General features: G+C 41.0%; 1 protein-coding gene across 1 annotated transcript; it reads left to right on the top strand.

Annotated features, from left to right (window-relative positions):
• The first annotated feature begins 436 nt into the window (after positions 1 to 436).
• Positions 437 to 6,589, top strand: polr1f (RNA polymerase I subunit F). Its single transcript, XM_039821120.1, has 4 exons — positions 437 to 777; positions 1,724 to 1,865; positions 2,799 to 3,007; positions 5,243 to 6,589. The coding sequence occupies exons 1-4, from the start codon at positions 476 to 478 to the stop codon at positions 5,751 to 5,753; spliced, it is 1,164 nt and encodes a 387-aa protein (XP_039677054.1). The 5' UTR covers positions 437 to 475; the 3' UTR covers positions 5,754 to 6,589.
• The last annotated feature ends 6,124 nt before the right edge of the window (positions 6,590 to 12,713 follow it).

Here is a 12,713-nt window from a genome sequence, read left to right as displayed (position 1 = left end):
ATGCAAAACAAAATGGGTAAAAAAATGTATGTTATAGTTACTACTACAACGACATACAGCATTTAAATGCAGCTACATGTTTATGAGTTAATAATTTACAGGTCTTTTGATACACGTACAGCAGACAAGTTGTACACATTTTCTGGCACTATCAAGGATTTGCTTACTTTATTTATTTTTTAATACACAACAGTAAATCCAAAATGTAATCATTACATGCATTATTTTTCATCATTGAGCAACGTCTTTATGTTTATGTAAATATAAATATAGCTGTAATTTATATGGTCAAAAATGAGAGAGTAGGTATTAAACTTGAGTAAAATGTTGATTGCGTAGACTATTTGAAAGTTTCTTCGACTGTAATTCCACATCCTGGCCAGCAGGCGGCAATATAAAGAAATAATTTAACTGATGTTGAGCCTTCCCTAAAGCGGAAAATGCGTGTCGTTCGTTTCCGGGCTTCTTAAACAGCATGGCGAACTTAGAGCACGCAGAAGACGACCCGAATCATGTGAAAATGTCTGGTGAAATATCCGCCACCACTGCTGAAGTCCAACCGACCGAAGAGTCTTTTGTACCGGGCAGAGATGCCGGCGCGGTCCCGTGCTCTATCCCTTCGTTCGCAGCCGCCTCCGAGCTGCTGTCAGCGCCATACTCGTGTCTGGTCATGAACACGCACCGGAGACACATTGCCCTGCCGCCCATCTACCTGAACAAGAAGAGGACAGGTATACAGGAGGAGCTGGAAGCCGATCTGCTCAAGTTCTCCCAGAGGTAATAACACCGGACACGCCATTTGTCTTTTATTTGACGAAACCACTTCAGCTTGCTTCAGATATGCTAGCCATTTCTAACAGCATGCAAGGTTAAGCCTGTAATGTGTATAATGTATGTAGCCGTCGTCTCTCAGTAAACATTTGAGGTTTGTAGTTATTGTTACTGGCCAAGTTTTCACCTCCCTGTCACTGCTAATGAGCTGCAAACAAGGCTAGGTTCTGACTGTGGTAAATAATGTATTCTGACCTGTTACGTAAATTAAAGTGGCAGTGCCTCAAGATATAATATAAAATGCACTTAAAGAATCAAAAGTAAAAATACTGTCAGTATAACGTTACTTTTTTATTGTATTATTATGATTGATGCATTGTTGTATATGCAGCATGTATTATTGCAGCCGGTCAAAGTAATGAAAACATAAATTACGCAGTTTTTTAACATTTTGTATGTACGCTTTAGTTAACGTGACACCACAAATGTATGTAATGGAGTAGAAAGTTAAATGTGCTTAGTTACTTTCCACCACCTGATCCAGGATGTTGGCATGGATGTAAATAAACACCACTGCTCCCACCAGTTTACCAGAGCATGGGTCCAACTGGCAGGGATCCAATATCTAATGACATTGGTATAATGTTGATGACATAAGAGTTGTCACTAAAGAATGTCACAATCTGTTTAACTTTTTAGATTAATCGTTCAGTCTATCAAATATCAGAAAATAGCAACATGCCTGTCAAAATATCCAGAAGAGTGAATTGGGTCTTTGAATGACTTCTGTGAATTCAGGGTTTTTCCTGGCTTAGATTGGGCCTTTGGGGAGGATTTGTCTTTCAAATGGAGCTGCTGTGACAATAATTTGCATATGTTTCATCTGACCATAAATGTCATCATATTGGTCTTGTAACAAAATAATTCAACTCAATCTGTTTGACTCATGCAGTCTAAAGGGAGTACCCCTGGCTTACGACAACATCAGGATAGTGAGCCAGCATGGAGGCATCTACGACGACAGCGGCTACATCCACATGGACATAGAGGCCCACTTTATTCTCTTTCAGCCCCAAAGAGGACAGACATTGTTGGTAAGATTTACATCTACAGCACTCTGCAGATGTTGTTCTCCAGAGTGTCTTACATACCTTAACCGTTTTGGCACCTGTCTTGGCCTTGCTGTGTTAACGCTCTTAGCTCCTAGGTGAGAGACCATTCACTCCCTGCAGTCAGGATCTTAATGGCGCGCGCCATTGTGTGGTCAAAATGACGTAATATCCTGCTGGCGCGCCCGATTTATAGCGCGCGAGCAGAGGTCCCACACGGCTCTTTTTTTTTTTTTGTGCTGCGCGACAAAGCGGAAACAGGAGGCCTGAACGACTTTGCCGACCACTGGATGCCAGGACTCTCAGTGACTGCAAGTCTGTCTTGTGTTGACACACCGGTCGACACTTATAAACTTACTGGGTTAAGATGAGTTCTTTTATGGTGAATGAAAGGCTTGATCCGACGAAGTAGGTCATCGAATCAAATCGAAGCATTGACGGCAATGCTGCTGCCTGTTCTGCCGTTGTTTACCTTTTTCTTCTTCTTCTAGTCAGTAGAAAGAGCAACGCCGGTAGCATTTGCTCATTAGTGCCACCGCTGTTCAGGAGAAGACTGCAACGAGTCTCGCGAGCACCAGGGCGGGTATAAATAGTCACGGCGATCCCATGACGTCACATTTGCACGCGCCAGCTGGGCTGCGTCTAGTATATAAGAGCCATTACTCTCTATAAGCAGGGCTTGTGGGAAAACTCTTAGTCTCTATGATAAAATGATGTGCAGCACAGTCCATTCACGTGATTAAATATTTCCCAGGACAATATAATTAAACTTGTATACCGTACATGATTTGTGGGAGTATATTCCAGGAAAACAAAATGCCAACCCCATGCAAACCAAGAAAATGTGAAGAAGACCTTTACCTATGGGCCCACTTTTATGCATGTAATTTGCAATTTCTACTGGGTTTCTGTTTCCAGGGTAACGTGAATAAACTAGGAGCAAGCCATGTGGGCTGCCTGGTGCACGGCTGCTTCAACGCCAGCATCCCAAAACCCAACCTGGTTTCTGTGGAAACCTGGCGGGACGCAGGGCCAAGAATCGGAGCAGAGCTAGAGTTTGAGGTGACTGCACTTGACGCTGACACTGCAGGGGTGCTGCTGATCAGAGGACGGCTGGACAGGACCAGGCAAGTGTGTGAGGAAGTTGGAGGGGGACAAAACCAATCTGGATGGTCTTTTGTTACATAGCTTCAAACCTTTCACCTTTTGACAAATTCAGCGTTTTTGATTGAAAAATATGGCACCTGTATGAATAGAACCGCTTGGGCGAATCACAGACACATCTCCGCTTGATTCAGGAACGTGCCATATGTTTGTGATTTCTGTTACTTGAAAGCGTGTTGTTTAGCTGAGCTACAGAACTTTGGCTTGTCCAAATCAAGCTCACTTGACCTTTGTTTACAACAGCGGCGAATTAAAAGCAATGTAGGTGAAGCATAGTTCCCAACGCACTTGGGTCGGGGGTCCGTGTCTTTTTGGGCCAGGACCTGTAGAGGTTACCAGAAGCGCATGCCCTATCCCCGCGGCGGCGGCACCCACACAGCATCTTCTGCCTTCGGACAAAGCCGCAGGGAGCACGTCAACTCGGGGACGGAGGTCTCCGGTCGGGCAGTGGTCCAGACTAGGTTGCCCATGAAAGGCTGTGTCCGCAGACCCTTGCAATTCCATATCCGTCTTTGCGAAAGGGTTAAAAAAGGTGCACAGGAAACATAAACCTTGAAAAAAGAATATACGACCCTGCCAGATCACAGACATGGCGATTCGCTCTGGACTAATATCATCACAGGACCTCTGCATTTGGGGAAATATGGTAGTTAATTTGCAGGGGAATTTTTACCTGACAAATTACAGACGTGGCCTATACTGTGCTACATTCCTACTAATACATCCATATTGTGCTACATTCCTCCTTTGTTGAAGGATACTATGAAGAGTATGCCATTTCAGCTGTTGTGCAACCGCTTTCCACACATGCGCTTTTGCCGTGAAAAGATACAGGCAACGCAATTTTCTGTTCACGTTATGGCACTTGTTAAAATCTGGTGCCAATATGGCACCGGTGCCTGGTATCTACCGGACGGAATAGCAATGCGGATTACGGTGCCACTTAAATGTCTGCGTTGGGCTCTGATGCTCCAAAACAGATGTTAGAGGCAACAGAAACATCACTGCATGTCACACTAGTAAACACTAATAACACGTTACACAGCAGGTAATGTTATCCTACCATTAGCTACAGTAGTAACTGGATTAAACACGGCTAAAATGCTGACTGCTAAACGGTTTAGTGTGTCTGTATTTCATTGTAGAGGATTCCAACAGCGGGACGTACAACAGTCTGCCTCTAAAGCTATGAGCTAAAAGACACAAACTAGCACTAGTCACTGCTGTTGTCTGAAAAACAACACAGACGGGACAAAATGTTGCGTTTACTGGTAAACTGGTAAACATTGTGACAACTTATGACCGACTGCTACCTGTTGTGGAATTTTCCTCACGTTACTCTGTCCTCTGTGACTGTCTACATCTAGAAACTAAGATGCGCGGTGCAGGGAACAACTCTGATTGGTTCATGGAGGCACGTGATCAGACAGTGGTTTACGGAGCTTTGGAAAGAAAAACTTTGATACGGAGCGTTCTATGAACGGAATGACGCATTTTAAATATCGCTCGATCATGTGAATTTGATCGTGGGAAGCCAAAATCGTGATCGTCATTTAAAATTTGATCAATTGTGCAGCCCTATCGCAGACAACCTCCGTAATTATAACAAATGACTATAGGTCACCAGGTAATATTAATCCCGTGCGCATAGGGCTGTAGTCTAGTCCTGCACATAGGCAGCTTCTGAGTGCATATTCATTTTTCCGAGAAGCAGCAGTTTTATCACATCTGCTCTCCAGATGGGCACGTCTCACCTACTGAACCCTGACTACTACTTCTGTCAGTATTGTGAGTCGCTTTATACAGCTTTCTTATGTTGATTATTTTGTTCTTGTTGTAAATAATTGTTTACTGTATAAATGTTGGACAATTGTAAAAAAAAAAATATAACCTGCATAATTTTCCAGAGCCCAAGGTGATGTTTTCAAGTTACTAAAGATATTTAAATTACAATGATATAAAACATGTTTCTTTACCAAAAATGATGCAGGTGTGAGGGGGGCGTCACCTTTTTCTGCCCACTTGAGTTTGCAGCTACGCATACTGAATAATAACTTTTGTTTTACTCTGTACGTTAAAAATAATATCAGAAGTCTTTAAATGGAAATGTATGTTCTACAGAAATCATAGCATAATGTTTTTGAAAGGTGTGGTTAAACCCTTGATTGATTACCGTGTTCTGTCTGTGTGCATCTCAGGGTGCAAGAGCTGCTGGCTATGGGTGAGAGCTCGGATTTTGGCGTCCCTGCAGACGAGCCAGAACTAGCAGAGGCAGAACCGAACCCAGAACCCACCGAGGAGTCTCCTGAAGACACCCCCAAGAAGAAGAAGAAGAAGAAGAAGAAGAAAGACCAAGTCAAAGAGGAGGGTGGAGAAGAGGAGGTGACGAGTACACCCTCCTGCCAATTGGATGGCAACACTAGACCAGATCTGAACGGAACAATGAATGATGCAAATGGCAGTGAAGCTGGTGAGAAAAAGAAGAAGAAAAAGAAAAAGGAAAAACATGTCAAAGAGGAGGAGGAGGAGGTGGAGATCGCTCCCATGGAGGTCCACGGCAGTGACTCCAGCGGTTACCTTAGTGACAAGCCAAGCAAAAAGAGGAGACGTGAAACTGGTACGGATGTCACGAGATCCAGTTTTAGTGAAGCTCCTGAACCACCAAAATCCAAGAAGAAGAGGAACAGTGACATTGAGCAGTTTGCTTAAAAAATTTATCATGTCCTGTATTCTGTTTGGAAATATGTGTAATAATTAAGGCAATACAAAAATAATGACAACAATGGTTCTCTAGGAACACACAGACGTGCCTTAACAATTAAACACAATTTTTTGCAAGCGAGATATATGGTGGGTTCTTCTGAGCTCCTCTTAAATCATTTAAAGAGTGTCAGACTTGAGGAGGGAGCCTTTCTACGGTTGCATGTTGTAGCTTGTGGAAAAGCACGAGAGGATGGAAGCAGACTTGACAGATCGGTCCTTGTTTGATTGCAACTTCCTTAAACAGCCTGATGGGGGAGCAAAACTGCTTCATACATCCACACTGGGACAAAAAAAAAAACACAGGAGTGAAACCTTGTCAACTACATCTGTTAAATATGGTGCTGTAAGTAAATAGGCCAGTATTTAATTTATAGAGCCATATGGAATAAAACAAATTGATATTAATTCTCTGTACCTATTGTGGTACATTTTATCCTGCTTGAATATTGAAGAAGGCAGGCTAGATAACGGAGACTGCCGAGCTCAGTTAAAGTAACTTCTCTTGCCTCGTGTGCCTCTTTGAAAATATTGTCTTGAATAATAGCTGCAATGGCAGGAGAACGTTTTATTTTTACTCCCAAATACTCACTCAGCTTCCTAGAAATGCAGCATGCACAGTGACAAACTGTGCAGTGACGAATTATTTGTGCTATTTCACTGTCTGCCTTCAGTGCTGCATTGACTGTTTTCATGAATCTGTTTTGATGAATGGAAACCAACAAGTGGACATTGAATATTCAGTTTTCATGCCAATTAAAGAGTTCTAGATTTTGAAATGTTTACCCTGATTCCACGTTTCATTCAGAATCATTTGAAATGCCCATGATCTTTTATTACATATTCAAAAGGAATGCTTTTTTGAAGACAAGGGGATCTGTGAAAATCTCCAGTTTAGAAATCTACAGCATTGCTTAGATTGTGAGAAAAATATCCCTGTAATGATTATTTTTCATGGCAAATTCCCTCCCACAACAAACTCTTTTATGCTGACCAGTGGGTGTTAAGTGACAAAGTGCTGAGAGACAGCCTAAAGATCTTTGTGTTTTCTTTACCCCCACAGGCCCACAAGTACCCCGCCTTTCAGTGGGGAGTCTCATTAGCTGTGAGCTGCTAAGAGTTGGAGAGCTTATCGGGAGCTGCCTAAAGAGGACAGATAAGGAGCTGCAATTAACTTGGCTCATCTTTATCTGTCACCTGCTCATGTACATCTGTGCTTTATGATTAAAAGCCTTTAATAATAACATCATATTTATAACTGCAGACTTATAGGCTTACGAGAAATGCAGAAACCCATAAGTATTTATTAAATGAATATTTTAGGGAAATACATTTATTAACTTTCTTGTCGAGAAAGATTGATATCACTTTCACGCCTGTATGTTCATATGAAGCTGCAGATAGCTTAGCATAATGGCTGGAAACAGCTAGCCTGGCTCTGTTCAAAGTAAAAAAAAAAAAAAAGGCTACCAGCACTTTTAAAGCTTGCTTATTAACATAATATTTTGCATAAGTGTGAATACAATAATTTACTGTTTTATAGGGGATTGTCTTCCAGACTTAATTACTGGAGTCTCTGCTTGTTGCCAAGCAACTAATCAGTACGGTTGGGTATCATTTGGGTTTTTTTCCAATATGGTGCTAAAACAATACTTTGAAAACGGTACCAGTGCCTGAACCAAAATATGTATAATATATTTATAATGTATATAATATAAAATATATTAAAAAACAAGCGCAAAACGACAGTTGACATTAAATAATGGCTTGATTATTACTAAGGCCATATGGTCAAAATGAAATTATTGATTATGTAATAACAATAACTTATAACAATGACTTATTTCACCAATAAATTGCTGGTAAATGACAAAAACAAGCACCAGATGGGAAAAGCTGCAGTCAGACTGTTACGTCCTGGTGTTGGAATCCTCTACAGGGAAATACAGTCACACTTAACACCGTTTAACGTGAGCTGTCAGACTTTTAATCATTGTGTCCATTGTGATCCAGCTACTAGCCGGTCAGGCACTGAAATGAGGCACCGAAATTTTCGTTCCTATTCGGTCTCATTACTACCGTTTACGTCGGAACTGGTGCCCTATTGGCACCGCGTTTCGGTACCCAACCCTACTAATCAAGGCCAAGAAATCGTTTATATTCTAAAGATTAAGACATGAGAGTGGTTGTCATTTAACTCTTAAGCAAGAAAGCATATAGTTCATAAGTATTTCATAAGCTATTCCTTTAATGGATTATCAACATTTATGTCTGCATTATTACTGAAGGAAGTTTTACAACTTGGCAACCCAAAAGTTGTTCTTAACAATGGCTTATAACTTATCTTTAAAGTATTAGTACATTACTTTTTAACCTAAACCCCTTATAAAGACATAGTTACAAACTATAAACCCTTTATGAAGTGAGCCCTGTTAGTAAGTGGTATTGAAATAAGATTTGAGCTCTTAATGAACTAAACCTGCTTCCAGTAGAGCATACCCAAAATCAACACATAATATCTAACGTTAACCAGATTATAGGTTTCAGCAGGAGAACATTAACACCTTCTAAGAACAGGAGGAATGATTAAAGCAAGTAATATGGTGAGGGATCTTCTATGTGGTCTGCCGAGCCCTAACCAGCTGCCTAGTTTGCCTAGTATGCCTTCAGCCTGTTCTGGTTTGTACTGATTTTTAAATTGTTATTTTTTCTCTTGACTGATACTCTGATGTGTCATTCCTATATTACCATATTTTCTTCTCTTTTTGTGGTTTTGCACTCTCCACCAGGCCAGAGATTTTGTCTTACCTGCTCCATCAACCTTAATCAGTGCCTAAATTGGTTCAGAAAAGGTGCCAGTACCCTAATTCAGCACTTGCATGACATGATCATTCCATGATCTAAGGAGCCTGGTTTGACTAACAATCTCACAGTCGAATCATCCCAGTGTTATGTTATGAAACAAAGGATTATTCCATTCGGTCTATATGGGGGTTCTGAATGTCTGATTTTACATAATTGCTTGGTTTTTCCCAATTTATCATGATATACAGTATATGTTGGTGTAAATATCAGCCTACTAATAATACTGTTAATAACAATTAGAAGTAAGGGTACTCGTGGACAAAACTCAGAAGTGCCGGTACTCAGTACTGGTGAGTACTGACCCATTTCAGGCACTTTGGCCAAAGAGACTGTATGCAGATCCCTAATTTAACAGCACATAGGTCATTTTAAGAGAACACTTAAACTGTTGTGGTGAATATTAGGATTGGGAATATTAGGATGGTACATGTTTCTTTTTTGGGATGGCTTTTGGTGCAAACATATAGAAAGTATGACATAATATTAACCTGTTTGCATTTGTTGGATGACCATACAAGTGAGTCACTTAACAGCTCAAAATGTATTTGTCATTTAAGCATTGTCTTATTTCCAGACGTAACACACTCTTTTGCTCTGCTTAGTAAGCCAACAAGTGACCTGAGGCACGGTGTCCATGGTGGTTTGGCCTGGAGGAGTAGGAGGACCTGTGTGTCATAGTTCAGAGGTCAGGAGGTGGAATGTGACAGCAAATGGTAATTTAATGACAAAGAAAATGTGTGTTATAGGTACATGTCTTTATTGTTGGATCTCCGAAATGTCACCTTTTACAATACAAGAAAAAACAGCCTTACTTTCAGCCTGGCTGAAATCTTTATGTGAAATCTTTTAACTGTGCTTAAAGTGATATTGAAAATTGCGACAGTGCTACTTTTTTACTACTTTTATGTTGCAACATTGTTCTGACAAAGATCTCAATTCTAACTAAATGTTTGTCTGTAGCCAGATTTATGCTAAAATATGAGTGTTTGGAACACACAGAGGAACAGTGAAGAAGTGGATTATGCTGCTGGAGTAGAATCCACTGAATTCAGGCTGACCACAGCCACTGTTTTCCATCAAGGAGGAAACTATAAAGTTGTTACAGCCACCTTGGGATGAAAAGTTGATACTCAAAAGATATTATTAGCACAGCATCCCTTTAACTCATAAAAATAGATCAGCGTTCGAAGGTTTTAACGGGACAGCAGTAGCAGAGAGAAGATATATTCATTTGTCAGTTGTAAATTATGTGGCACAATGTGTGTCTTCAGTTGCATGTTTGTGTGTGTTGCTGCTGAGCCCGCTGGTGGCAGGGTGACAGAAGGTAGATTAGGGGTGACACTGACTAAATGTTTGCAGATGAAGGCTCCCAATATCTAATCACCACGGTAACAAGGGTCACCAGGGTAGGCCAGTGGGCCAAATAGCCCAAGGCACATTGGGTATTAATGGGGCAAGATGTTTACTTCAGAATCAGTGGTTTGTGGTTATGTGAGCTGAGTGCGTGCATGAGGTTGTGTGTGTGTGTATGCCCTTAATTGTCCCTTGACCACTCGCCTGAGGGGAAAGTGTGTTTGCCCGCTGCTCTTCCAACCTCCACTTAACACAACCTTCTCCCCCCTGACATCCGCATAATCCACACAGTCACAGTCCTGGCAGGAGGAGGAGAGTGGACACTTCCTGGTGCACAACAACTGTGTCATTCTAGCACTCTTTGCACATCCCTGTGGTCCCATACTAACTGCTGACACACACATGTGCACAACATAAACTGGATAGTTTACCGTCCTTGTGGGGAATATATTTTCCAGTGAATAACATTTGGTATGACATTGCACAAAGACATAATAACAAGCCACATGACTCTTCAGGACAGATAGCAGACCCCACTGTTACGTCACACAGGTCCCAGGTTGCACGCTAAGAAACACAAGAGAGAGAGGAAGAAGTAAAACGGGTAGAAAGACTAATTTAATTTGTTAGCTATGAAAGCGGTCTGCCATTGAGCACTTTTATTATTAGTATTCAAAGCAGCAAATTGACTGCATTTAAAACCTGAGTAGGCAAAACAAGTCTCTCATTCACCCATGCGTACTCATACACACCGATGACAAGGTTTGAGGTTCAGTGATTTGCTTACATAAGAATGCTTTGACATGTGAATAGGAGGAGCTGGGGATCAAAATCAAATCCTAGGATTTATGGATGACCTGCCCTACCACCTGAGCCACAGCCACTCTTATGTAGATTACAGGTTGTATCAGTTACAAAAATGAAACATTATTTAATATATCAACAAGTACAGTCTTGTGAATCAATGTAGCAGTCTGGCAATGCAAGTCAAACACAGAAAAATGTAATGATGAGGAGGAACAGCAACAGCAGTCATAAAATGAAACTAACAGAAATATGTCTATAGAGCCCTTAAAATACTACCAACCTGCATATAACCAAATTTAACCAATACTTGCAATGACAACTTAGTTCCTTCAGTGTCTTTTTTTAAAGACTTTTTATCCAGCTCATTTGATCCAGCTCAACTAGACATGAGAAGGGATGGATACATGTAATAAAACCTAAAAAAAAAGATGGTTTTGCAGTTCTCTGGCAGTGGTTAAATGTTTCCTTTTAATGTTTCTGTTGTGTTGTCAATCCAACAAATGATTGCAGACATAATTTGTTGGCAAATGATGAGCATGGACTTTACATCCACAGGCTGTTTTTATTTTGTTTTTCAACCACTGTCCTGTCTTGGCTTACAAACTTGCTTACACACAGTAAAGTTGCTGGTGAGGTCACTGAATGGAGGTTTTAACGTCTTAATCGCCCACATTATGTGTTAACTGGGTGGTGTTATAGTTTGTTCACTCTATTCTCATAAAACCACAAAAATGTTCTTTTTATTTTCTTGCTCAGTCTTTTCACACTTGGGTTTACACAGTATAATAATACATCCACGGAGAGATAAGGAAGATATACGTTTCACTTTTCAAAAGAGTTAAAATAAACTTTTTCATCCATTTAGGAAATTCCACAAAAGCGTTGTGGGGATACTGCGGGCAGGAATACCGCAAGTCTTCAGGGAACACCACAGGAGAATATTTCCCGGAATTTTGGGGCCTGTGCAACCACAGCAGCAGCAGCAGCAGCTCATTTTGAGTCTGAACGCAGCTCAATTTGAGATAACGCAGGTAGCAGAGCTTTTTGTCTCCTTGACGGTTCCTCTCTGGAGGACCTGCAATGAAAACAATAAATGGAGAGAAGACAAGAAGGGAGTAGAGGGGGAGGAGAAAAAGTATAGGCGAGACGAAAAAGGTGCATTTTTTAAATGGTGAATAATTAATCTGCCCTGACATGATGCTGCGCAGGACCACTTCCTGTGGCTCAGGTTTCAGTGTGTGTGAGTGTAAATGTGCTATGGGGGGAGGGTCCACTTCCTGCACCAACTCCTGATTTTGGGGGCCTTAGATTTGTGGCAAACTTGGAAAGTATACGCACTGAAAGCAGTACTTCTTAAGATATAAAAAATAAACCGATTAATATTGGTTTTAAAGATGTGCATATACTAGTAGTGAGTGTAAGAGAGAGCAGTTATGGATTTTGGAGGTGAAAATCCCTGTCTGTAGCCATTTTACACAAATGCAGGTAATACATGTAAAACAGTGGATAGTCTCGCATTGGCAGACCTATCTCCACAGCGCTGGAATAAGACACAGTGGATGACCTTATAAAGCAGGATTTTAAACAATGAAGGTTAATAAAGGTTTTAATAGCAACATGTGGGCATTTTCCTCACTATGGTTTACAAAACTGTACCCACATATTTGTGTGTAAATTTGTGCATTAGTGCATGCAGGTGTTTATGTGTGTGGCCCTGGGAAGTGGTGTTTGGCCAGTTCTAAGCTAAACAACCTTGTTCAGACATTATGTTTCCCCTCCCTTTAAAGTCAAGTCAGGCCCAACATTTAATAGCAGAGTTGATATCCCTGCGGTGTATTTGCTAATAACCCCTGTTTATCTTAAAGCTGTGGAGATTTACCACGG

Source organism: Perca fluviatilis, chromosome 13, assembly GCF_010015445.1.
Source record: "Perca fluviatilis chromosome 13, GENO_Pfluv_1.0, whole genome shotgun sequence".
In the NCBI taxonomy this organism is placed as follows: domain Eukaryota; kingdom Metazoa; phylum Chordata; class Actinopteri; order Perciformes; family Percidae; genus Perca; species Perca fluviatilis.
Note: the sequence above shows the minus strand (reverse complement) of the source record. Positions and strands in the feature narration are given on the sequence as shown.

Coding starts and splice junctions, on each gene's coding strand:
- polr1f (XM_039821120.1), top strand. CDS start 476: ATGGCGAACTTAGAGCACGCAGAAGACGACCCGAATCATGTGAAAATG. Junction 778..1,723: donor CTGCTCAAGTTCTCCCAGAG/GTAATAACACCG, acceptor TGACTCATGCAG/TCTAAAGGGAGTACCCCTGG. Junction 3,008..5,242: donor GGACGGCTGGACAGGACCAG/GCAAGTGTGTGA, acceptor TGTGCATCTCAG/GGTGCAAGAGCTGCTGGCTA.